The sequence below is a fragment of the Ornithorhynchus anatinus genome, chromosome 13, assembly GCF_004115215.2.
Source record: "Ornithorhynchus anatinus isolate Pmale09 chromosome 13, mOrnAna1.pri.v4, whole genome shotgun sequence".
In the NCBI taxonomy this organism is placed as follows: domain Eukaryota; kingdom Metazoa; phylum Chordata; class Mammalia; order Monotremata; family Ornithorhynchidae; genus Ornithorhynchus; species Ornithorhynchus anatinus.
The window spans coordinates 9,218,165-9,243,751 of record NC_041740.1 but is presented as its reverse complement, the minus strand read 5'-3'; the positions used below and the strand labels follow the sequence as shown (position 1 = coordinate 9,243,751).

At 45.6% G+C, this 25,587-nt stretch overlaps 1 protein-coding gene across 1 annotated transcript in view; it reads left to right on the top strand.

Moving 5' to 3' along the window:
* ADARB2 (adenosine deaminase RNA specific B2 (inactive)) overlaps nucleotides 1-25,587 on the top strand; it is a 104,115-nt gene that overhangs the window by 43,283 nt on the left and 35,245 nt on the right. The window contains exon 3 of the mRNA XM_029077602.2: nucleotides 16,194-16,308. Coding sequence (XP_028933435.2) covers nucleotides 16,194-16,308 — 115 coding nt within the window. The remainder of the gene's footprint in view (nucleotides 1-16,193; nucleotides 16,309-25,587) is intronic.

Sequence of the window (25,587 nt, the reverse complement as noted above, 5' to 3'; positions counted from 1 at the left end):
AGGATTTAGTTCACAGAGAACTCAAGGTTCACTCCAGACTTGCCCTAATCTATCCTCTTCCAATTGAAGAACCCGATGAAGAAAATCATAGTGATTGTCCTGCTGGGCGCTTTTCTACCTAAGGAATCCCCACATTCCCTTAAGGATATTCTTTTTTCTCCCCCACTTATGGGAGTCTGTCGGTCAATAGCCTAGAGCCGTAAATCACCTCAAGTCAAATGTCTAAGCAAGCTCCCCGGTGGTCTCCAAATGAATCCAGCCTCCTGAGAGCCTCAGTAGGGGAGGAGAAGGGGGAGGGTCTACCCAAGGCTGGGTGGGAAGCAGCGTAGCTTAGCGGAAAAGAGTACGGGCCTGGGAGTCGAAGTTCTGGCTTTGCCACTCGCTTGCTCTGTGTGCCTGGGTAAGCCACTTGACTTTTCTGTGCCTCAGTTTCCCCATATATAATATGAGGATTTGATGCCTGTACTCCCTCCTCCTTAGACTGTGAGCCCCAGATGGGACAGGGATTCTGTCCAACGTTAATATCATGTACCTACCCGAACACCTGAGAATAATGCTTGACACAAAGTAAGCACCTAATTTTGTCATAATAAAAAAATAAGCGCTAATGGACTCCCTGCCATCAGAAATAGAGCCCTCCTACCCCATACATGTGAATCCAGGTGGAGTGCTTTAGAACTCGGCCACCCTTGGCGGTAGAGGGATCAAACAACACTCAACTTCCATCCAGTTCCTGGGCAGACAACAGTTAAGGAACAGGCAGTGTGGGTGTTGCTTTTGGTGGGGAAAGGGCTTTAACTGAACAAGGCTAAAACCTTGGACCATTCAGTTCGGACTGTAGGAATCAGAGTTATTCCCATGCATATAGTGCTTGAGATAATTGTCCTCCAAAATGATTGTGTGGGCTAACTACCAAGTTTGAAGCCCTAAGGCCTATTGTTCAGACTTCTTAGCCACTGGGTAGACTTACCGGGTCTTGTAAAATCAGAAGAAGCTTTGGAACTGAAGCCTTTCAAAGTTCTCCCATCCTGATTATCTTTCATAGATGGTCTTTCCTTTCTTCATCAAAATCTCATGTGAGAAATTGCCCTGCAGAATGTTCTAAGTGACTGCTTTTTCAGTCATTGTGTATTTCAGAAATATTACCACTTAGCAAAAAGTCCTGTTAGGAATCTTTAGCATTGCCAGTTGGCTGGAAAAATGTGTAGGTCGGCAGCAATGATAGCCATTAGCGATTCAAAATATTTACAAACTCTAAGGAAAGTTCAGTGTACAAGCACATTTTTATCAAAGCTTGGCATAAAAAGTTTGATGCTCCAAACTGAAGAAACTTTTTTCCACAATCCAACAAAAGAAATTGAGGATTGCTATTTCAACTGAATTAGCTTGTCTAGTTTTAATAACTGGGGGACTATTTAAGCACTTAGACTGTGCCAAGCACTCTACTAAACACTGGAGTAGAGACAAGATAATCAGGTCAGTCACTGTCCTACATGAGGCTCACAGTCTATGGGGGACGGAGACAGGTATTAAATCCCCATTTTACATTTGGGAAAGCTTAGGCACAGAGAAGTTGTGACCTGCCTAACATCAGATGACAGGCAAATGGTGGCGTCAGAATTAGAATCCAGGTCCTCTGATCCGAGGCCTGTGTTGTTTCCACTAGGCCACAAAGCTATTTTCCCCTGTAGATCTAATATGGGGAAATCCTACTAATTTAGGTCAGCAAAATGTCCTCCTCCAAGGAAGGGGGGAGGGATTATAAAATACCTAATGTGCTCTCAGGCTGATTTTGTCAGTCTTTTGAAATCCATTCATTCAAGGATTGCTGGCCTAGTGGAAAGAGCACCAAGACTGGGTGTCAGGAAACCGGAATTTGAGATCCACTGGCTACAGTATGACCTTGGACCAGTAACTTAAGCTATCTGGGCCTCGGTGCCCTCTAAAATGAGAATAAAATAAACTGAGAGCCCCGTAGAGTTCAAGGACTGTGTCCAATCCCCAGTGTTGCATCTACCCCAGCACTTACACTGTAAGTCCTTAACAAATACCATAGTTATTATTAACCCAAATCACTTAGCATCCATGGAGTGCATTTGTGCTACAGCCCAGTCATCAAAATCACTTTAATTTGTGGCATTAAACCTTCAAACCACCGCATGATCATGAAGAGGGTGGTCGACATGAAATTGCTGGATTGAGCACATTTGTGCACATTTTCTAGAATTGGGGTTAGGGTTTTATTCACTTTTATTAAAGCCTCTTCAGCCTTGAGAGAGGTGACTTGCCCAGCCACCCACAAAGGGTCAGTGGCATCACCGTGATGAGGGTTCAGCGGTCAGTCTCTTAGCGCCTACTGCATTTAACCAGTCCTGGTAACTGCCCTCTGACAGCTGATCCATAAATCTGATCATCCATCTCCACCAGTGAAAAAGATGAGCTCGCTCAGCACTGTTTCCTGGAGCTGCTCATTCAATTACCCTTGTTTCTGGTGAGGAGAGAAACACACTCACACCTGCCCAAAAGCTTCTCGCATCTCTGTTCCAGCACCAGCTTCCAGCATTTTCAGAAATCAATGCCAGTGGCCAAGATCAGTGCACCAGCCTCAGTAGCTGCCTAAGATTCACGTCAAGGTAAATGGAAGAGTTATTTTTCTACCTCATCTCACTGCCGAGTAGAAGGGTTGATTGTACAGAATTTTAGTTTTCCTCAAGTTTCCGCTATCTCCTTGCTTCTTAGATCAGGCCCACGAGGAGAAAGTGAGTTTCTGGTAACTAATAAGGCTAATCACAGGGAGCCTAAGCCAGTGGAGATCAAAATTACCTCAAGGATTAAACCACTCAGCCAAGTTAGCCAAATAACTCTCACAAATTTACATCCACCCTATTTTTCTGTTTCTCTATCCAGTTTCCTGGAGGTTTCGTATTATATGTGCCTCTAAATGTGCCTCAAATTGCATTCCACTGCGCAACCTTTACCAAACATTAAGACCCAAAGTAGATTGCTGATTTTGACTGGAGGGGTAAGACCTTTCATTCATTCATTCAATAGTATTTATTGAGCGCTTACTATGTGCAGAGCACTGTACTAAGCGCTTGGGATGAACAAGTCGGCGACAGATAGAGACGGTCCCTGCCGTTTGACGGGCTTACGGTCTAATCGGGGGAGACGGACAGACGAGAACAATGGCAATAAATAGAGTCGAGGGGAAGAACATCTCGTAAAAACAATGGCAACTAAATAGAATCGAGGCGATGTACAATTCATTAACAAAATAAATAGGGTAATGGAAAATATACAGTTGAGCGGACGAGTACAGTGCTGTGGGGATGGGAAGGGAGAGGTGGAAGAGCAGAGGGAAAAGGGGAAAAAGAGGGTTTAGCTGCGGAGAGGTGAAGGGGGGGTGGCAGAGGGAGTAGAGGGGGAAGAGGAGCTCAGTTTGGGAACGCCTCTTGGAGGAGGTGATTTTTAAGTAGGGTTTTGAAGAGGGGAAGAGAATCAGTTTGGTGGAGGTGAGGAGGGAGGGGCGTTCCGGGACCGCGGGAGGACGTGGCCCGGGGGTCGACGGCGGGATGGGCGAGACCGAGGGACGGTGAGGAGGTGGGCGGCAGAGGAGCAGAGCGTGCGGGGTGGGCGGTAGAAAGAGAGAAGGGAGGAGAGGTAGGAAGGGGCAAGGTGATGGAGAGCCTCGAAGCCTAGAGTGAGGAGTTTTTGTTTGGAGCGGAGGTCGATAGGCAACCACTGGAGTTGTTTAAGAAGGGGAGTGACATGCCCAGATCGTTTCTGCAGGAAGATGAGCCGGGCAGCGGAGTGAAGAATAGCCTGGAGCGGGGCGAGAGAGGAGGAAGGGAGGTTTTGTTTTTGAAGAGATGGCACTGTGAAGGGGGGACATCTTGTCTACCAATTCTGTTCTGTCGTACTTCCCCAGGTACCCAGTAAGCGCTCAATAAATACCAGGGATTGGTAGGTCTTATCCAAGCCTGTGTGGGTGGATGAAAAGACTAAGGTGAGACTGAGTTATGGATAGCCAGCACCTTTTGCCCCTAACAAGTTTGTCCTATCTAGAGCCTGCCTCTGTTTGCAAGCCTGTTTCTTATTTATTTATGTATTTTATGGTATTTAAGCACTCACTATGTGTCAAGCACTGTTCTAAGCGCTGGGGTAGATACACGGTAATTAGGTTGTCCCACATGGGGCTCACAGACTTATTCCCCATTTTACAGATGAGGTAACTGAGGCACTTAGAAGTTAAGTGACTTGCCCAAGATCACACAGCAGATGAGTGGCAGAGATAGGATTTAGAACCCACGTTCTCTGACTCCCAAGCCCGTGTTCTTGCCACTAGGCCGTGCTGCTCCTTGGCCCTTCCGTGAAGCGTCTGCTCAAGATCAGTAAAGGGGTTTAATGGAAACACCTGCCAAAGCTTCTTTAGAAGGAACATTATCCATTTCTCTCATGAGGCGCTTCCACTGCACTTTTGCAACCAGGATAATACATTATTAGTGTGGAGGTTTAAGAAACTCATTCTCACACCCCGATAGGAGCTGTTCATTCAGTGTTTAAAAAAAGAAGAAGAAAAAAGTCCTGCAAGAGAGTTCACCGACCTGCTAATCACCCGCCAAAAAAAAAAAAAAGCACTACCCAGATTAATTACCTGACAAGATTACACCCGAGCTGTCAGCACTAAACTCAGTGGTGGTGTGTTGATGGAAAATAAAACACAAGCAATTCCAAAACAGTTTCCCTGGGAGACCTAATATTCACCTGCGATTCTAATTAGCCCACCTGATATTTAATCAGCTATACTAATGGACCCTGCAGACTCAGAAAGGGAACAAAGGGAATCATAAGAATTTGACGGGGTTATATTGTACTTTATTGATAGCTCTATATTTTGGCATTTGGGGGTTTCCAATTTTTTTAATCAAAATATTGGATTTTGAAATAGAAAAAAACGCAAAAATGTCTTGTGCCAGGCAAACGGTAGTACTCAGAAAGAATCCAATCTGGTTCAAGAGGTTAAAGAAATAGGAAGGAGTCCGGTCGCACTTGTTCACCTTCATCACCCATGGCTTTTGGTTCTAGAAGCAGGATGCCTAGTGGAAAGAGCATGGCCCCGAGAGCCAGAGGACCTGGGTTCTAGTCCCGGCTCTGCCATTTGTCTGCTGGGTGATCTTGGACAAGTCACTTAACTTCTCTGTGTCTCATTTACCTCCTCTGTAAATTGTTCTTCATTTTACTTAGACTGTGAGTCCAATATGGGACCTGATCATCTTGTATCTACCCTAGCACTTAGTAAAGTGTGTGGCATATAGTCAGCACTTAAATTTTACCGTTGTTGTTGTTATTACAAAATACTTCACAGGGTTAGATAGTGCAGGGACCTGATTGGCAGCCCAGGAAGAGGCCAATTCTATATGTCCCGGATGTTTTCCCTGACCCCTGTGTCCGTCCTCTTCATTACTGGACGGTCCCCCCTCATAAGCCATAGTGGTGGTGTCTCATGGACATGTAGATGTCCAGACACATCTGTGGGACCCTGTGTGGTCTGGACCTGCCGCCCGGTGCCTTTGTGGCTGATATTTTTATTGAAAGCCCCAAGCCTCCCTCTGCACCAGCTTCTTTTACTGAGTTCCACGGCCCGGATGTGGCACTCACAGGGACCTGAGAGAAATGTGGGGATTCTGAAGGGGGGTTAGAGAAGCAGCGTGGCTCAGTGGAAAGAGCACGGGCTTTGGAGTCCGGGGTCATGGATTCGAATCCCGGCTCAGCCACTTATCAGCTGTGTGACTTTGGGCAAGTCACTTAACTTCTCGGTGCCTCAGTTACCTCATCTGTAAAATGGGGATTAAGACTGTGAGCCCCACGTGGGACAACCTGATTCCCCTGTGTCTACCCCAGCGCTTAGAACAGTTCTCGGCACATAGTAAGCGCTTAACGAATACCAACATTATTATTAAGTGAGTTGGGATGATTGGTGGTCAACCTGCGGAAAAGTGTTCCAGATTTGGGTAGACTCTACAAAATGTTCAGTATGGCATCCCAATATTACACTTTGTTCCCTGCACTTGACAGCTGGGGCCAAGGAAAACTTTTGTGAGTTCCTGTTCTCCTCCTCTCCCCAACTGTCCCTGTGTCCCATCTATCAGTTGTATTTATTGAGCGCTTACTGCTCTGTACTCATTATGGGCAGGAAATGTTTCTGCTAATTCTGTTGTACTCTCCCAAACCCTTAGTACAATGCCCTGCACATAGTAAGTACTCAATAAATACAATTGATTGATTATACTAAGCGCTGGGGAGAGTAAAATATAAGAGAGTCAATATACAGGTCCCTGCCCACAGCGAGTGTGCAGATAGGTTGGAAATTAGGTCCAGGCCTTCAGTTACTGGGGATCAGTTCCAGACAGGCCTTGTGTCCCACTAATGAGTTGATCAATTGATGATATTTATTGTACCTTACTCTCTGAGTAACACAAATAACATCCCGGGTGTCTGGGTGTCTGATATCTCTGCCCCTGCCACCATGGACCACTCAATCATTCAATCGAGTGGGCCATCTAATAAATACTCAATGGTATTTATTGAGCGCCGACTGCTTGCAGAGCATTATAATAAGCACTTGGGAAAGTACGGTACAATACAATTGGTAGCCATGACCCCTGCCCACAAGGAGCTTTTATAGTCAACAGTCTAACACCAACCTAATTATTTTTCAATCCCTTTCCTCATCCGAAAGGTTACTCTTTCTAACATCTTCTCTAGTCAGTTGCCTTTCTTCCCTCCCACACTGACAGCTGCTGATGAGTGCACAGCCTTTGGTTTTACATTTACTAAGATTGAAACACAATGCCCTACTAGCCCACAGGCATCGGGACGTAAAGCCTGTCATACAGGCAGCAAAGCCATCTGGACTTGGCTTCTGGAAAGGTTGGACATGGTTTTAGGCAAGATTTTATCACAAGTGAAAAACAAATCTTGAACACACATTTTCCAAGGTTGATGTAGGATTTTTTTTTTTGTCCGTTGCAAAACAATGACAAAAAAAGATGACAAACAATTGGCAGGCAGTAAGGATGGAGATATAAAGCTCCAGAGGAAGCTTTGTCAAAGGTAGTGGAGTATAAACAAAAAATAAATTAGTTTTGGTTTTATCAGAAACTGGACAGACTTCGATTTGTATAATAGTTTGTCTGTGATTTCAGAACCCTCTCAGGCTGTGTTCTTAAAGTGCAGAACTATGATTCCTTCCACCATAGCAGAGATTTGCTTTCAGAAACCTATTAGCAGCTTTTAAAACACAAAACACACACACACACTTGCGGAAAAATACCAAGAAACATTTCATGACAAGTGAAAGAGCTCTAAAATTATTTTGCCTTTTCTTCTTTATTTTATTTTTTGGTGATAGAGGAGGGAGGAAGTGGGGAAGGGAGTGAATGTGATGCTCTTTTCCCACAGAGTTCAACTTTTCAGTCCGAGAATTTTACGTATCTTAGCAACGTACGATCTTCGGAAAGGCTTTGTTTTTTGTGCGGGTGTGAGGTATAAAGAAAAGGCAGAGCAAGGCCTTGTGTCAGAAGTAATCCCTTAACAAGAAGCTTTGGGAAGAGAACAAGATACAGCGAGTTACTTGCTTCTTCTTGTTTTTTCTTCTCGGTAATTTGTCGTGGTGCCCTTTGGGTTATGGACATTTTGGCAAGTGCACTAACAGCAAGCAACTGCTTTTAAAGACACAGAGTGGAGAGCCAGTTAAATCTTCCAAGAACCATATGTTCAGTGGTGCTCGTATTGACTTCTTTTTACCTTACGGGGCTGCCTTATAACCTGTGATAACGTCTTGACAAACCACCGGAATAACTTGCGTCAGCACCACGTGTTGCCTCCCAAGTGGCATGGAGGTAGTAGCAGGTCCTCTCGATCTTGTGACAAAAAAGCATTATTTTTGTCATTTTATCAGCTGTCAGTTTGAAGCTATAAACTGCCTGGAAAGTGTAGCTTCACGTTTTGGCCCAGGAGTACATATTATCAGTTCGACCAACTTGATTATCTCGTATCCACCCCGTGCTTAGTACAGTGCACAGAATAAGCACTTAACAAATGCCATTTAAAAAAAAAGTCGTGATTTGGATTAATGCCTTGTTGAGTTCAGCAGTTCAGGGTAGATGAGCTGCATTTTGCCTTCTCATCATTGTAATTTTTAGCACCAATCAGACTTTTCTCAGGGACCCAGCATCACAGCAGCCATTTATAAATGGCATCCCGTATCCCTCAAGTGTGGCCAGTTCTAGGGTGGACTGGCACAGGTCCCAGTGAAGCAAGAGAAAGGAATCATGGTCAAGGGCACTGAAAAGAACCCACTGCCTTGTGGAGGGACCAGGTCATTGATCTCTCTGTGGCGCGCAGACAGGTGGTATTTTCCACAGGCCTGGGAATCAGAAGGTCATGGCTTGTAATTCCACTTGCTGCTGTCTAACCTTGTGCAGGTCGCTTAACTTCTCTGTGGCTCAGTTACTTCATCTATTAAAAAATGGGGATTAAGATTGTGAGCCCAATGAGGGACAGGGACTGTGTCCAACCTGACTTGTATCTACCCCAGTGCTTGGCACATAGTAAGCGCTTAACAAACATCATAATAACAAACGTGCAAATCTTTACATGATTGTCTCAATCAGCAATTTCCTTCAACAGCGGAGGTGCCAGGCACTTCGAATAATTAGGGGACCTGGGTTCTAATCTCAGCTCCCTTACTTGTCTGCTGTGTGACCTTGGGTAAGTCACTTCACTTCTCTGTGCCTCAGTTACCTCATCTGTAAAATGAGGATTAAAGCTGTGAGCCCTATGTGGGACGAGGACTTGATTATCAGTTCGACCAACTTGATTATCTCGTATCTACCCCGTGCTTCGTACAGTGCACAGAATAAACACTTAACAACTGCCATAATTTGAGGTAATGCCTTGTTGAGTTCAGCAGTTCAGGGTAGATGAGATGCATTTTGGACAACGACTGCCTTCCAGTCTTATTGAGCAAGTATATGTGAGATGTGAACTGCCATTAGAACCCAGCTTCATAATAAGAACCATAAACACACTGGAGTTGATCTTCAATAGAGCACTCATGAGATTTCTGCGCGCCGTGTTTTCACATTGCTTTCAACATTTTCCACAGAGCAGCTAGCCAGCCAGACTTCACTTAAAAAGCAAACCTTCAACGGTCAACAGTATTGTTTGTGATAAGGATGTTTTATTCCGTTCTTTGTTTCCAGAGAGGTTCATTAGCTTATGTGATAGAAGCAGAGAAAGAGACACAGAAACCAGAAAGGACGTGTTTGATAGAAAACACCAATTTTATTAAAGAGATAGGGCTTGTAACATGAAAGTAAAATCTAATTTTGGCATATCGACTTGATTCATCTCTATCCTAGAGTTGGTTATTCCCAAATGTTGGTGGCTTCATAGACCTTTTGTTCCAAAGAAAACCCACTCGTGCTAATTTAATTCTGTAGAAGTACGACCTTACCCGGAAGGCCCTGTCACATGGCTCCAGGAATGCTAGCCAAAGATCGTTCCATAGAATCCTAGGGCTGAAAGGAATCTTAGAGAAGTAGTGTGGATTGTGGACAGGGCACGGTCCTGGAAGTCAGAAGGACCTGGGTTCTAATTCCAGCTCTGCCGCCCGTCTGCTGGGTGACCTTGGGCAAGTCCCTTCAATTCTAGGTGCCTCAGTTACCTCATCTGTAAAATGGGGAATAAGACTCAGAGCTCCATGTGGGACGGGGACTCTGTCCAACCTGATAAGATTGTATCTACCCAGTGCTTAAAAAATACCGTAGAAAAGGGGGTCATATGGAGTCGTATTATGGTGTGACAGCAAGAATGAAGTCACCCTCCCTGCCCTTGTTTGAAAAGCTCACAGTGACTTGAAGAAGACCTACAAGCATGAAAACCCACAAGCAAAGGCATGTGCTGGAGACAGAAAGACAAAAACATTAGATTATCAACTCCTCCAGGGTAGGGATGGCATCTCCTACTTCTGCGGGGATTTTGCAAGTGGTCAGTACAGCGCTCTGCTCAGTAGATGCTCAACCGATACCATGTAGATGGTGATAAAACATAGCAAACTGCCTTCCATCCCTAAGATTTATGGTGCTGAGTGTTTTCTGGCCATGTCACACAGGACAGCTTCATAGTCTCCACTGAAGCTGGGATGAATTACAACTGGCCGGGCCTTTCATTCTGCTGTGAGAGGTTAAACTGGTCAGACCGAACTTGCTCTTTAGTAACCCACGTTGGTGATTATCCCAGCCTCGGCTTTTGCTCCTAAGTGCTCCCAAACTGGCATTTTTCCTAACATTTTTCTGCTCACAAAAATGCAGTTTTAAGGTTTCCAAATCCAGAGTTGCTCCTTTTCCCACTTGGGCACCACCCTGGTCCAGTCTGGGCTTTGAGTGGTTCTCCAGTCAGTCATTCATTCATTCATTCATTCAGTTGTATTTATTGAGGGCTCACTGTGTGCAGAGCACTATACTAAGCGCTTGGACAGTACAATTCAGCAACAGATAGAGACAATCCCTACCCAACAACGGGCTCACAGTATAGAAGGGGGAGACAGACATCCAAATGAAACATGTAGACAGACATCAATAGCGTAGTAGCAATCCTCCACAAGTTCTCAGAAATGTCTGCCATTGGTCTTGTAGCCATTTCCCGTTTTTTAGTACTCTTAGATGCATCGTTTTGCATTATTTAGCCTTTACGGTGAGACGTATTTATGCCCTCAAGGGAACAGATTGGGGGGACTAGAGATCAGTAAAGAGGATTTAAAAAAAAATTCTTTTGGTTGTTGAACAGGTGCAGCATCAACATCAAGAATGATCCTGTAAAATAGGCCCTGATATTCCTCATTTCCTAAGTAATAACTACAAAACCGTTCTCAGCACTAGCAAACATTAGGAAACTAAATATTACCTTCTTTAGGGAACAACTGCTCTTTCTGTGGGAAATCTTGTTTTCTCTAAATTCATGGAGATGGTGCTTCTTGTTTACATCTTTTTAAACCAAGATGAATGCAAACAACAATGAATCAACCCCAAACTGGAGGCTCATCTGTTAACATCCCCGCATTAACACGCTAATGTGAATTTAAAGATTCTAATTAAAGCCAGATACAAAATGTTTTCCTGAGTAAATTGAAAAACACCATTTTTTTTTTTAAAGAGTCAGGGCAATTAGATTGGAGGGTTGTGTAGTTTTTTCCTCCCCCTAAAATACATTTCTTTCATGAGTCCCATTTCCTATTGTCTGTGGCCTCGAACACCCTCCCCCTCCGTGAACGCCAGAACACCACTCTTTCCACTTTCAGAGCATCGTTAAGGTCGCCTCTCCTCCAAGAGGCCTTCTCCGATTAAGCCCCATTTTCCCCCGGCTCGCTCTGCCTTCTCTGTGCACTTGGATCTGTGACCTTTGGACATTTGATATCCACCCCCATCCTCAGCCCCACAATACATATGTAAATTAGATATCCTAAATTAGATGTGATAAATGATGTATTTAATGAATGTCTGTTCCCCCTCTAGACTGAAAATTCAATAGGGACAGGGAACGTGTCCCCTAATTCTGTTATATCGTACTCTCCCAAGCGATTGGTACAGTGCTCTGCACGCATAGCTCTGCTCAATAAATAGCATGATGGACCAACTGGTCTTTCAACCTGAGGTTGCTCTTCACATACTATATCCCATAATGATAATAATACCAGAAATGCCGGGGTGTAGGTTTCGAGAGCTTCTCCCACTTCACCTTCCTCTAAAGCTCCTGCTAAGAGACTTGTTTGAGCACCTGGCAAAAGATGATCTTGAGCAATCACAGTTGTGGTATTTGTTAAGTGCTTACTCTGTGCCACCCATTGTATAAGCTCTGGGGTAGATGCAAGAAGATCAGTTCTGACTCTTGGCCGGAAAATTGAGTAGCCAGTGAGAACAGAAGAGGTGAGAAGCATGACTAACCCACGATCTGGATTGTTCCTCCCGAATCATCAAGAGTTTCGACCCTCGAGGCACTGACGACATAAAAGAAACAGCATGGCCTAGTGGATAGCGCCACAGGGGCTCACGGTCTTTTACAAATGAGGTAATTGAGGTATAGAGAAGTTAGATGACTTGCCCAAGGTCACACAGCAGGCATTTGGGGGAGCTGGGATTAGAACCCAGGTCCTTCTGATTCCCAGGCGCATGCTCAATCCACTAGGCCAAGCTGCTTCACTTCGAACAAGCGTACAAACAGTTGTGCACAGTTGTGTGGCCTCGGTTAGGGTGCGATGCTGCTACTCTTCCCAGTCTGTTACTCAGGCTTATTCTACTTTCGGTTTCTTTGTGTTTTTCCTACTTCACAGCAACTTGAGATGGTAAAATAGCAATGAGAGCCAAAGTGTTCCACTAGTGACGGATGCGACGCTGACATGGGAATGTACTTCAAAACAATGTTAGTCGTGAAGGAACTCGGAACCGTCTTACGCCTCCTCCCCTCCCCGGTCATTAATTCCCAATCAATCAATCTATAGAATTTATTGAGTGTTTTCCCTAATCTACTGGGGGAGACAGACCCTAAAATAATTTATAGGTTTGTGGAAGCAACAGCATTTAAAGATGTGACATATTACCAAGGATGGTTAAGGGGTGAGTTCTCGGGTGCCTAGGTGATTTCCATGGATGGGTGGATATTCCGACACAGGTTTCTCATACCGGGTTCTCTGAGGACATAATGTCTTTGTTATAGGAGAATGCCCTGGCTTGTTCGTCATCCTGCTGAAGTTTCTTTGCCTGAGGAAGGCTTCCTGTCTCAAGAAATAGCCTGTATGCCTATTTTCCTGCTTAAAATGAGACAGAGAATTAGGGTGGCCAAACTTTTTTTTTAATGGTGTGTGTTAAGGGTTTAATATGTGTCAAACACTGTTTTAAGCACTAGGGTAGATACAAGTTAATTAGGTTGGACACAGTCCCTGTCCTGCACAGTACTCACAGTCTAAGTAGGAAGTTTTTGATCCCCATTTTACAGTGGAGAAAACTGAGGCACAGAGAAGTTAAATGACTTGCCCAGGGTCACGGAGCCAGCAGTTGGCCGCGCCAGGATTAGAACCTGGGTGCTCCTACTCCCAGGCCCTTGTTCTTTCCACTAGGTCGTGCTGCTTCTGACCCACAGAGTAAAATGTGTTCAGCTGTAGAACTCGAGAAGCACGGGGGCTTACTGCAGCGGATGGCTGCAGTTGCTTCTGTGATGGCCACCCCGGCTCCTTCCGGTGGCGGCGGTGGGGGGGCTGCTTCCCCATGAAGCGTGGCCCCCACAAGGCTAAGGATGGAGCCCGCCTCATCCAAGAAACAGCTCAAGCTGTGACCTCTGCCCCTCGGCTTCAGACAGTTCCGTTCTGCTCTGGAGGGTGGCCATGACATCGCGATCACACACTAAAAGCCCCAGAGTTTTACACTGATGGCTTTTTTCCCATCAATGTCAGTGAAGGGGAGTCATTAGAGACAAGTGAAGAAGCCTCCTTATTCAATTGTAATTCTGTCTACCTACATTGGAGAGACAAGCGTTAAGTCAGAGGGATGCCCCTCCCATCAATTCTAATTACCTCGCCCGGCCTGCTCTTCTGTCCAGAGGAATTACTTTTGCTCCAGGAATGGTCCTGCTACGGACATGTTTCCCTTGAGGTTTAGAGGCCCGAGTTAGCCTCGCCTGTCCCACCGATGGAGGTGACGCACCGCACTGCATTCCCTACTCTCCACGGCCCTTTTCCCCACCACGGATGACAGGATTTTCCTGCAAAATGAAGCGGCGGGAAGTCGGGAAGACCGTTCTGCGGTTCTCGCTGGAAAAATTATGCCTATCCCCGCCCATATGCAAATCTAACCTTTCTGATATTTCCGCCCTATAAGTCCGGACAAGATTTCAATAGAAAATATTTACTAGAGGCTTTCTTCTTTATAATCTATTGATTTTAATATCCTGACCACTTGTGCTGAATGTCAATTTTACCCTGAAGGATGCCACTGCAAATTTGAACACATTTTATTTGTTTTTGCCATTCAAAATATTAGTACTGGGAATGGATAAAAATTTCCACTGGGAAGTGTTCTGATTTAAAGAGGGATTTTTCTCGTTTAAGTGACGCTGGCCATTGGATGTGGTAATCGAAAGCGAGAACAAGGGGCAGCACCCTAAACGTGTGTGTAGCATCCAGTGGCTCCTTACCCGAGGGGCAGGCTTGCAAGACTAACCTTTGTAGCCTGGAGCAGCAGATTATTGACATCATCTACTAATCAGCCACAATCTTCTCTCCCTGATCCCCATTCGTATTGTAAAAGTCAAACGGATATCAGCCCGTGAATATGCTCAAGTTGCAAGTTTAAGAAGTCAGTGCTCTCTGCCAGGTGGAGCCACTAGAGCTTTTCTCAGTGACTTGAACGAGTTAATCAGTCAAAGATATTTACTGAGCACTTACTGTTTGCAGAACACTGTATTTAGTGCTTGGGGGAGTATAATGCTACTGAATCAGCAGACAGGACCCCTGCCCTCGAGTACCTTTTTTTGTTGGTTTTTTATGGTATTTGTTAAGTGCTCACTATGCGCCAAACACAGTTCTAAGCACTGAGGTAAATACAAGATAATCAGGTTGGACACAGTCCATGTCCCACATAAGGCTCACAGTCTCAATCCTCATTTTACAGATGAGGGAACCGAGGTCCGAGAAATTAAACGACTTGACCAAGATCACATGGCAGGCGAGTGGCCGAGCCGGGATTAGAATCCATGTCCTTCTGACTCCCAGGCCCATGCTCTATCCACTAGGCCATGCTTGCCTCGCAGCCTACAGGGCTCAATCTGTCAATCAACAGTATTTATTGAGCTTTTACCGTGTGCTGAGCACAGTACTAGGTGCTTGGGGGAGAACAGTACAGTGGAGTTGATAAGAAACTGTTAGGGCCGATTAGGCCCAGCGGCGGAGAGGGAATCTGACTCACTGGGTTAGAGTCTTGCCTAAATCCTCAGTGAGAAGGAGACGTGACTGTTTTAATTCAACAGGGGGCTATTTGGTATCCTACAAATGTGGCTTTGACTGTCGGGGTCAAGAAGGGGGAGCTCCTGTCTAGGCTTTTGCTTTGGGATAAAAAGAACCAGATTTCCACCAGCCCAACAGGGAGCCCTCTGGACCTCAAAGGGGAAAAGACAGAAAAGAAGGAGGAGGGGGGTGGGGGAGTGGGGGAAGAAAGGGAGAAGAGCAAGGGCAGAGGAAGATATTCCCCCCACCTCTGTTTCTGCCTTCTTCCCAGTGGCACCAACATCCCCAGCAGCCCTGCGGGAGAGGGGCGGGGGTCATCAGGCTGTAAATGGGCAGCGTGCCCTGGGGGTCTCATGGGGCTATAATGTGTCACCTGCCCTTTGGTGATCACCCCAGCCTATAATGTGCAATGTATCCTGAGTGGCATGTTGCTCTCCCAAAAGGAGCTTACACTCTAATGGCAGATGGACATAAAGATGTTTGCAGCTAGAGTAGTCTAAAAAATTAAATGTAGAAGTGAATAAATATATATACAAAAGTGCTGGGAATGGACATTTAAAGAAGTTCAAAAATGCTGAAGTTGGCTGATGGATTTATCCATCATAGGGGGCCGGAAAATTAATCAGGGAAAACCTGGAGGAGATGGGATTTAAGGAGGATTTTGAACCTGGAGAGATGGGATGACAGCATGAATGAGGGGGACGGAAGCAGAAGAGTCCCGACCAAGGTGCAGCAAAAGGTTGTGTCTGGGAGGAAATGAGAGTGAGTTGGAACTGTGTTTGAACAGTGGCGGTAATAGTATTTAATGGGCACCCACTTAGTGCCCTGCACTGTACTAAGCATTGCCATTGTTCTTGTCTGTCCGTCTCCCCCGATTAGACCGTGAGCCCGTCAAACGGCAGGGACTGTCTCTATCTGTTGCCGACTCGTTCATTCCAAGTGCTTAGTACAGTGCTCTGCACATTGTAAGCGCTCAGTAAATACTATTGAATGAATGAATAAGCACTAAGGAAGTACGAAACAAGCGATATACCCCCTGTCCACAAGAATCTGACCCACTGGATTTAAAGTACCGGTCTGGTTGTCCACGGCTTCTCCTCAGCCAAGTGAGAGAGTTCCCTGTGGTCCTGTGTTTCAGGAATTCGCCGACTCAGTTTACCAGCTGGTGACGCAGAAGTTTCAGGAGCTGACAGATAACTTGACGTCCATGCAAACCCGCCACAAAGCCCTTGCAGGAATTGTCATGACCAGAGGTAAGCTGCCCTCCAATCTGTCTGTCTTTCTTGCTGTAGGGTTATTCGGGGGTTGTTTTGAAGAGAGTGAAATGCATTATTTACCTGGTCTCGGGTAGTCAGGGATCCTCAAGCTCATACAGAAAAATAAAAAGCAGGGAGAATCGGCATTAAATATTTAAACTTTAAGCAAGTTCTCTGGGGGAAGGAATTTGACAACGGGAACCTAATTATATGCATTTTTTAGAAGCAAGCAGAAGGGGAGTATTCTTAAGGCTCTTTCTTCACAAGATGAAAAGTGAAGCCAGCATCTGCCTTTTTTCTTTCCCGTTGTTGGGTGTTTTTTCTTATCTTTTGTTTTTAAGAAAAGTTGAGACATGGTCTTTGGTTTGGTTTTGAGCCGGAGGCTCCGTAAAGGTTAGTCAAGGCCTCCATACGGCATGTTGGAGCGTGGCAGGTGGAAACTGACCCTGGTCCCCTTCCTAGTAAGCCCTGAGGACTCACACTTTCAAATCCAGCTCCGTCTAAAACGGGAAGTGTTCGTCAGCTGAGCCGTGGTGACTCTGGGACACGGCAAAGGAGACCGACCACAGGTGGCTTGAAAACCTTGTGGCAATAGCCCCGTTTTTGCCAGGGTAGGAAAGCCTGTTTGTGTGAAAGTGACTGCCTCAGGCGCATCGGCTGGTGGGTCTTTAGGACCCCGCCTCGTCGGCACAAGGTGCCAAACTAGTCATCGGCAGGAAGGGACGAACACTGAGGGAGAAATAAACGACGACTCCCAGCTCTCTCTGGCCGGTTTCTTATCCCGCGTTTTCACGGGCCTCTTCCGGTCAGGACGAGCCCGTGGAGCACAGAGTGTCAGTTCTCCCCAGTGAGTAACTCCTGATTTCACGTTCACAGTTGCCTCCTGGATCCTCCAGCAGGTCAGTCCAGGAAGGGTACCCAACCAAGAACTCCTCAGGAACAGTAGGAAGAGGGGAACCCCACCCCAAAGAAGCAGCGTGGCCTAGTGAATAGAGCACGGGCTTGGGAGACAGAGGACTTGGGTTCTCATCTCGGCTCCGCCACTTGTTTGATGCGTGACCTGGGGCAAGCCACTCAATTACCTCATCTGTAAAATGGGGACCAAGTCTGTGAGTTCCACGAGGGACAACCTGATTACCTTGTATCTACCCCAGTGCTTAGAACAGTGCTTGGCACACAGGAAGTGCTGAACAAATACCGTAAAAATAAAACCCACTATAGTAAGCCCTGGGGGAGATGCAAGATAATCAGGTCGGATCCAGTCCTCATCCCACTTGGGATGCACAGTCTGAGTAGAAAGGAGAGCAGATATTGCATCCACATTTTACACGTGAGGAAAGTGAGGCACAGAGAAGTTCAATGACTTGCCCAGGGTCGCCCAACAGGCAAGTAGCAGAGCCAGGAAAAAGAAAAACCCAGGTCCTCTGACTCCCAGTCGTTTGCGGTATCCACTAGGCCATGCTGCCTTCTTCCTGCAGTGGGAAAGGAGCTTCTGTGGAAGCAAGTGCAGTGTCAGGGTCAGTGATGGGGGCACGTTGTGTTTGTGTGTTTATCTGTGTGTGTGTGTGTGTCTTGTGGGTGGGTGTGTGTAGACAGAGACAAAGAAAGAGCGAGAACCACCACGCGGCACATGCCTCGAGGAGACTTTGAAAGCAGAATTAATAGAACCATGCGTGCATTTTGCTCTGCATCTAAATTTCTTGGACAAGCAAAAGAATGCCTGTCAGTCAGCCTGTCTAGGACACATTATTGCCAAGATCCTTACTTGAAAAATGAATCCCATTATCGTGGCCAACAAGATCAGGCTGGTATTTAAAACCTATTTTCCCATTTGTATTTGATAAACCCTGACAGTTTAAATATAGCCCAAAACTTTTTTTCCATCACCCATGTTGCATTCATGAAAGTTTTTCTTCATAAGGGCCAGGTGGAGGGAGGTTGCAAGTAGATTTTTTTTTTCTGCCATGATCCAATTTTCTCGCTCCTTTTTTTTGTATGGCTGACAATCACTTTGATCTTAAAAGCAAACAGAGAGGTCTTTTCATTTATCCCACACGAAATAAAGATGAACTGGACAAAAGGCCCCCAAACAGCAATTTCGTGCTGTGATAAAAGATGGTAATTATCATCCGTGTCTCAAGGAATTGATCTTAATAATTGCTAAGTGAAATAACGGAGAAAAGGAAAGTTGACAATATGTCTCCATGGATCTTTCCAGGCATACTGAGATTCATAAAGCCTGGCCTCTAAGTAGAATCAGGAATATTGATGGGCCATTGATTTTAGACCTTTCATTTAAACCGTGAATTTGGAGGCTCATAAAACGCAGGCACTGGATCATGTCGGAGCCAACATCATCTGAGGTACACCAGAGTGGCAGCTTAAACCTTTTCATTGTATGAGTGTAGGGACAAAGATGAGAAGGCATAAATACGAGCCCCCGTAAGTCTACCCAGAGCACTAATATTTGTGATATTTGTTAAGCACTTAACATGCGCCAAGCCCTGGACTGAGGACTGGGATTGATCGAAGGTAATCAGGTGGGATACGGTCCCTATCCCCTATGGGGTTCACGCTCTAAATAGGAGGGAGGATAGGTATTGAATCCCCACCTTATCGATGAGGAAACTGAGGCACAGAGAAGTTCAGTGACTTTCCCAAGGTCTCACAGCAGGCCAGTGGCGGGGGTGGATTGAGAACCCAGATCTAGGTACACCCAAGACATTGGCAAAATAATTATGGTCCCACAGATAAACTGGCATGAGCCTCTTTTCTGGGATTCCTCACTACACATTCTTATTGAAGACACGTCATCAGAATTGGGTCAGCCAGTGATGGTCTGGATTTTCCTCCTTACACGCTGGCAGGTGCTCTTGTGAATACACGAGGGAGATTGAAGATGTCCTATGCCCCTTCCTTTTTCCTACAGTCCTCCCCTCTGGCCAAAACTAGGCTTGGCAGGAGGGGAGAATGGAAACAGGAAGTCAGCAGCTTTCCCCTGGGCTGTACAGCCTGTAGCAGAGGACTGAGAAGATGCTCCTGGTAGCGGTACCTACCTCTTCCCCTTGTTGGGAACGTGCTAGTGGAAGAGTCCCTGCCTTAGCCCCCTTCAGCCTCCCCACCGAGCCTCAGGCCTCTATCCTCAGAGGCTCAGCGGCCCCTCCTGCAGAGATCTAGGTCAGCCCCCACCCAGCTACCAAATCTTCTTTGTTTCCTCCAAAAGGGTAAGACAGAAGCCTACAACCTACAACCCTACAGAGAGACTTGGCCCTTCCCTAAGCAGATGAAGGGGAGAGTTGAGCTCAACTTGTAACACAGGGGTAGGGGGTGGAGAGGATAAATCTCACTTTGAAGCCATTGAATTCTTCCCCAGTAAGAAAAATTGCATGCCGACTCCAGCTCACCCACGTTTTGCTGGTAAGGAAGCCAGCCTGCAGTAAGCATTTGCATCGGACAGGTTTTGTTTACTTTCCAAACAAACAATAAAATTGGATTGTTTGCGTGTAACACTTTGGAACACATGTAGTTTTGAAAACAGCTTCCAGATAAATGGATTTGGCCCAGTATTTCACATTTCTGACAGCCCAGTCTAGTGGAAAGATCCTGGGACTGGGAGTCAGAAGACCTGGGTTTCCGTCTCAGCTCTGCCCCTGCCCTGCTGTGTGACCTTGGGCAAGTCGCTCTATCTCTCTGGGCCTCAGTTTCCTCATCTGAAAAGTGGGATGAGCCCCATGTGGGACAGGGACTGTGCCCAATCTCATGCCCTGGTATCTAACCCAGTACTTTGTGCTTAGTAAATGCCATAATTATTATTATCCACCTTCAATCTCTACTAGTTGAAGATCAATGCTGAAAGGGTCATGTTCTTTGACCTGCTAAATGGGTACAGTGATGCTAATATTTAGTGAGTTATTTCATAGGCATTTTCTCCTTGATTCTCTCAGAATTCCTGACGAGAAGCGCTAAGGGGTGTAATGAACAGCCATTATCACATAGTTGAGGAGACCAGAGTCACGGAGTTCCACTGCAGGCCTGGGTGGAGGAGCTCCTAGGAGCCTCTGCCCTGCAACTGACATAGGAAACATTCAAGGACCTGGGTTCTAATCTCAGGTCCGCCACTTGTCTGCTCTTTGACCTCGATGAAGTCACGTCACTTCTTTGGGCCTCAGTTCCTTCATCTGTAAAAATGGGGATTAAGACTGTGAGCCCTATAAGTAACATGGACTGTGTCCAACCAGTTTAGCTTGTATCTACCCCTGCGCCTAGTACAATGTCTGACACGTGGTAAATGCTTAAAAAAAATACCGTTAAAAAAAAGCGCTCAAATGAATCAAAGATGGGGCAAAGGCTTCAGTCCTGGCATAGAGCAAACATGGTCACTCTGCTGAGCCATTTCACAAGGATTCCAATTTTTTTTTTTTAAACCTCAGGGAACAATAGAAAATCCTTGTGACTGATCTCTTAAAAACGAAAAGGAGAAAGCGCCAAATTTTTGCTTACCAGCCAGAGTAGCTGCCCCACTTAAAATATCAGGACCTATGAATTATTCACCAGGTCTCATTATTTCTGGCTCTGCCGGTGGTGAATAGTATTTTATGTCAATCATTGTCATCAGAAGAAAAAAAACCAGTTTATCAATCAAACCCAAATGTTGCCAATTCTCCTCCTTGATGTGAGAGAATGAGTTAGTCGTCGGATGAGGAGTCGTTCTGGAATACATGAATGAGAAAGCAGATTTCCCCATCTATTAGTTGTTAACCAGCTATCATCACGGTGGCTCTCTGAGGGATGTGGCCTTAGCACCGAGCACCCTGGGTAAATGTAAAAATATAGAAAGGTTTTTGTTCTTCAAAATCAAGGCAGTTCCACAAGGACTCTTCTTAGACTAACTTATCCCATGACTTTTTCATTAAGCATTCCAATCAGCCAATCATATTAATTGAGCACTTACTGTGTTCAGAGAACCGTATTAAGCGCTTGGGAGAGTACAGTATAATAGAGTTGGAATAGCCGTGCCCTGCCCACAGCATGCTTGCAGTCTAGAAGGGAAAGGCAGGCATTAATATAAATTTTAAAAGTACAGATATCTACATAAGGCCTGCGGAGCTGAGGGAGGGGTGAATAACAGCAGCAAATCGGGGTGACACTGAAGGGAATGGGGGAAGAGGAAATGAGGGCTTTGTTAGGGAAGGCCTCTTGGAGGAGAAGTGCCTTCGATAAGGCTTTGCAGAAGGCAGAGTAATTGTAGGATATGAAGAGGGAAGCTTTGCAGGCCGGAGATGAGATGTGGGCAAGAGATCGGCCACGAGATAGACGAGGTCCTGGTACATTGAGTGGGTTGGCATTAGAGGAGCGAAGTGTGTGGGCAGGGATGTAGTAGAAGAGCAGCGAGATGAGATAAGGGACAGGGCAAGGTGATTGAGTGCTTTAAAGTAAGACGTTTCTGTTAGATGTGGAGGTGGATGGGCAACCACTGGAGGTTCTTAAGGAGTGGGGAAAAAAAGGACTGAACGTTTTTGTAGGAAAATGATCCGGGCAGCAGAGTGAAGATTGGACTGGACTTGGAAGAGACAAGACGCAGATCCTGCTCCCAATTTTAAGTACCTCTTTCCCAAGTCCACTACCCCTAACTCTTGTCAGATATTTCCCCATGAGACTGTCACAAGTGCCACATTTTGCCCCGTATGTTGGAAGCGAGTACTTATTTCCTTCCTTACATGTGGTGGTTCTCAGTCTCAATCCGTCTAGATAGTAAGCCCCTTCTTTAAGCTTGTTGTGGTAAGGGAATGCGTCTGCCAATTCTGTTATACGTACTTTCTGTTATACGTTCTAAAAAGATCTTTTCCTTTTCGAATTTCTAAAGCATATGCTGTTTCTTTTAGGTTGGTATTATTCACTTGGAATTTCATTCTTGTAAACTCTGTATTGTTATGACTGTAATTTTCCCCCCAAATCAGAAAGTGTAGGAAAACCCGGTAGCAGTGTGAAATTGCAATTCATCCATGGTATTTATTGAGCACTTACTTGTACTAAGTGCTTGAGAGAGTACAGTAAAAGAGAGTTGGTAGCCACGATCCATGCCCGCAAGGATCTTGCAGTCTAGAGCTTCTTTCAAATGAGTTTGTTGGAGATTTTTTGGTATTCGTTAAGCACTTATAATGGAGTTAGAATTGCTGTCCCTCTAATGTCAGTATCATGAAGAGGAAGAAAAAGAATCATAGTGGAATTTGTTGAGCTCTTACTGTGTGCCAAGCACTGTCCTAAATCTTGGGGTAAATGAAAGATAATCAGGTTGGGTATCGTCCATATCCCGCAGCCTAAGGCAGAGGGAGATCAGGTATTTATACCCATGTTACAGGTGAGGAATCAGAGAAGTTAAGTGGCTTGTCCAAGGTCACGGAGCTGGGATTAAAAGCCAGGTCTCCTGACTCTCAGGCCATTAGACTACATTGCTTCTTTTGTTGAACTAGGTGAATTGCAAGAAAACAGTGCTGATAATTAGTTACAGGTAAACGTGGTCATTTTTGCTTCCTTCATTTGAGGTGCTCTTGGCCAGGTAATTGTGGGAGCTGAGATATTGGCTGAACTGTTGATATAAGTTTCAGGCCTTCTCATCCAAATTTGTATTCACCCAAGCCACCGGATCCAAGATCCAAACTCTGGCTTTGGTTGTATTGAAAATTTCTAGTAGGTGCTTTTTCCCCCTCCAGAGAATGTTGCAACGTGCCATGGATACATATGCCTGTATTGTATTGTGGTAATTAATACAAAGAGCTAGTCTCAACAGCCTCCTAGTAGTCAAAGACTTGGTGATTGTTATGTACACAAAAATTGTTCTTTAGGAAGTGAGGAGCTTGGCTTCTATCTCTTTTTGGAATCAATCAGTGGCATTTTTTGAACACTTACTAAGAGTAGAGCTCTCTACTAAGCACTTGGGAGAGTACAGTAGAGTTGGTAGGCTTGATCCCTGTCCTTGAAGAGCTTACAGTCTCATACTCTCTCAAGTGCTGTGTACAGTGCTGTGCACCTACTAGGCACTCAATAAATGCAACTGATTTTTTTTTGGATGTTAATTTTTCAAGGCACTTCGTCCTCGGGCCAAGCATTTGGTGTCGAACTTGGAAAGCGTTTTGATCGAGGAATGTTTTCACACACCAGAGCTTTTCCTGACTTCGTCGAGAGCCCGTTACTCAGGAGATATAGGTTTTCCCCCGACATCCCCCTCCCTCGCGGAGCACTCCAGAAGGTCTCACTATGAAAAGAAAAAAACATTGTCGTTAAAAACAGCATAATCCTAGTTTCTTAGTAAATACTGGAGTGCAGTCTGTTTTGATGTACTAGATCATTCATACCAACCGCTTCATACCACGAATAATAAGCCAAAGAAAAATGGGCAGGTATTGTTTGTGGTAAAAGCAGCAGTGGTGTGGAGTCTGTCAGTAACTGGAGCACCTGGTCAGGTAAAGAAAGACACACACACACACGCACACCCCCGGTCTCCCCCATTTCCTCTACCACTTGAAATTGGCTTCAAGAAGCTGACGAGGAGAATGCTGAGGAATTGCATTACAAGATCATTACAGGACCAGACTGATAAAATTCAGTCCTATCTCTTCTCAGCCCTCACCTTTCCAATAATAATAATTATTATGGTATTTTGCTAAGTGCTTACTATGTGTCCAGTACTGTTCTAAGCACTGGGATAGGAACAAGTTAATCAGGCCGGACACAGTCCCTGTCTCACATGGGGGCTCATGCTTTAAGTGTGAGGGAGAACGGGCTTTTCATTCCCATTTTACAGTTGAGGAAACAGGTGCGAGGAGAAGTTAAGTGACTTGCCCAAAGTCACACAGCAGGCAAGTGGCGGAGCTGGGATTAGACACCAGGTCCCCGGACTACCAGGCCCATACCCGTTTCTGGAACCCACACTGCTTCCTTAGGCTGGTTTTGTGGCCCAGCTCCAGACAGATAAGTAGCCCTGTTGCCAAGTTTGATGAGAAGACACTGTCTCCTCCTTCCCTCTCCATCCCCCATCCCCGGGGAAAACTCAGACTCACTGTTCACGCTCCAGTATCGACACCATCCTTCAGGCTGCACTAACGATTTTAGCCATGAGATCCTTCCTCATAGGCACACGTGGAACTTTGCAAACCGTGGCTGGGACCTTGTTTCCCTGCCTGGAGCCCAGGTAGGTAAACTAAATTCCACGGGGGAGCAACTCACTCTCAGATTTCGGACTGTCTGGGATGTTCACTAGAGTAGACATTTGATCACCCGACTCACTGAAGGATCAGCTCTTTATAAATGAGCATCGATTTAGCCTCCTGAACCTTTCTCAGCTGGAAGGCCCCTGAGCTACCCGCTTTGAGAAAACGTGCCAGTAGGTGAATGGTGGAATGAGAAATGTGAAACAGTGTGGACCTGGGAGTCAGAGGGCGTGGGTTCTAATTCCAGCTCCGCCACTTGTCTACTGTGTGACCGTGGGCAAGTCACTTAACTTCTCTATGCCTCAGTTACCTCATCTGTAAAATGGGGGTTAAGACTTTGAGCCCCGTGTGGGACGGGCACTTTGTCTGACCTCATTAATTTGTATCTACCCCAGCAGTTAGAACAGTGCCTGGCATATAATGAGCGCTTAATAGATACGATAAAAAAAATTAACCTCATTCCAAGCGAAGCTCATTTTTCTTCCTTGTGCTAGAGGAACAGCCTCAAGCATTTCAGCAGGAGAAGCAGTCCCTCCCACTGAGATTGCTTTTATTCTAAGCACAGAGCCTTCTTAGCTGAGGCGTTCTGGGCTGATCATGTCTCTGTTCAGTTCTCACTTTGGGGCTCACCGTCCCTGGTGTATGTAGAACCAACAATTAGAACTATCAACTGGGAATTTAAGGCCCCCTGCTACTTGGTCCCTTGTTGATGAGATGCCACTGGACCAGAATTTTTTTAATGTTGTTTTGGTTCTGCGTCCCCTCTCCTTTCTCCCCCTACCCGGAATCAATCAGTGTAATAGGATACTGAAAAGGGATGCGATTAGATGAACTTTGGGCCATAACTCAAGTGGGACTGCTCTGTGGCCTTGGATCAATGCGCCTTTAACTCTTCCCTGGTGGCATTCGGTGGTAGACCTTAGAGCAGATGTTATGTGCTTTTACAAGCTCTCTAAGGCACAGATTGATGTACACACGATACAGTGTGTCTCCAAGTCCTTCGGAGCTACGGAACCTTGAATTCTAAAGATTTAGAGATTTGTTTGGGCTTCAGCACAAAGCCCGGTTA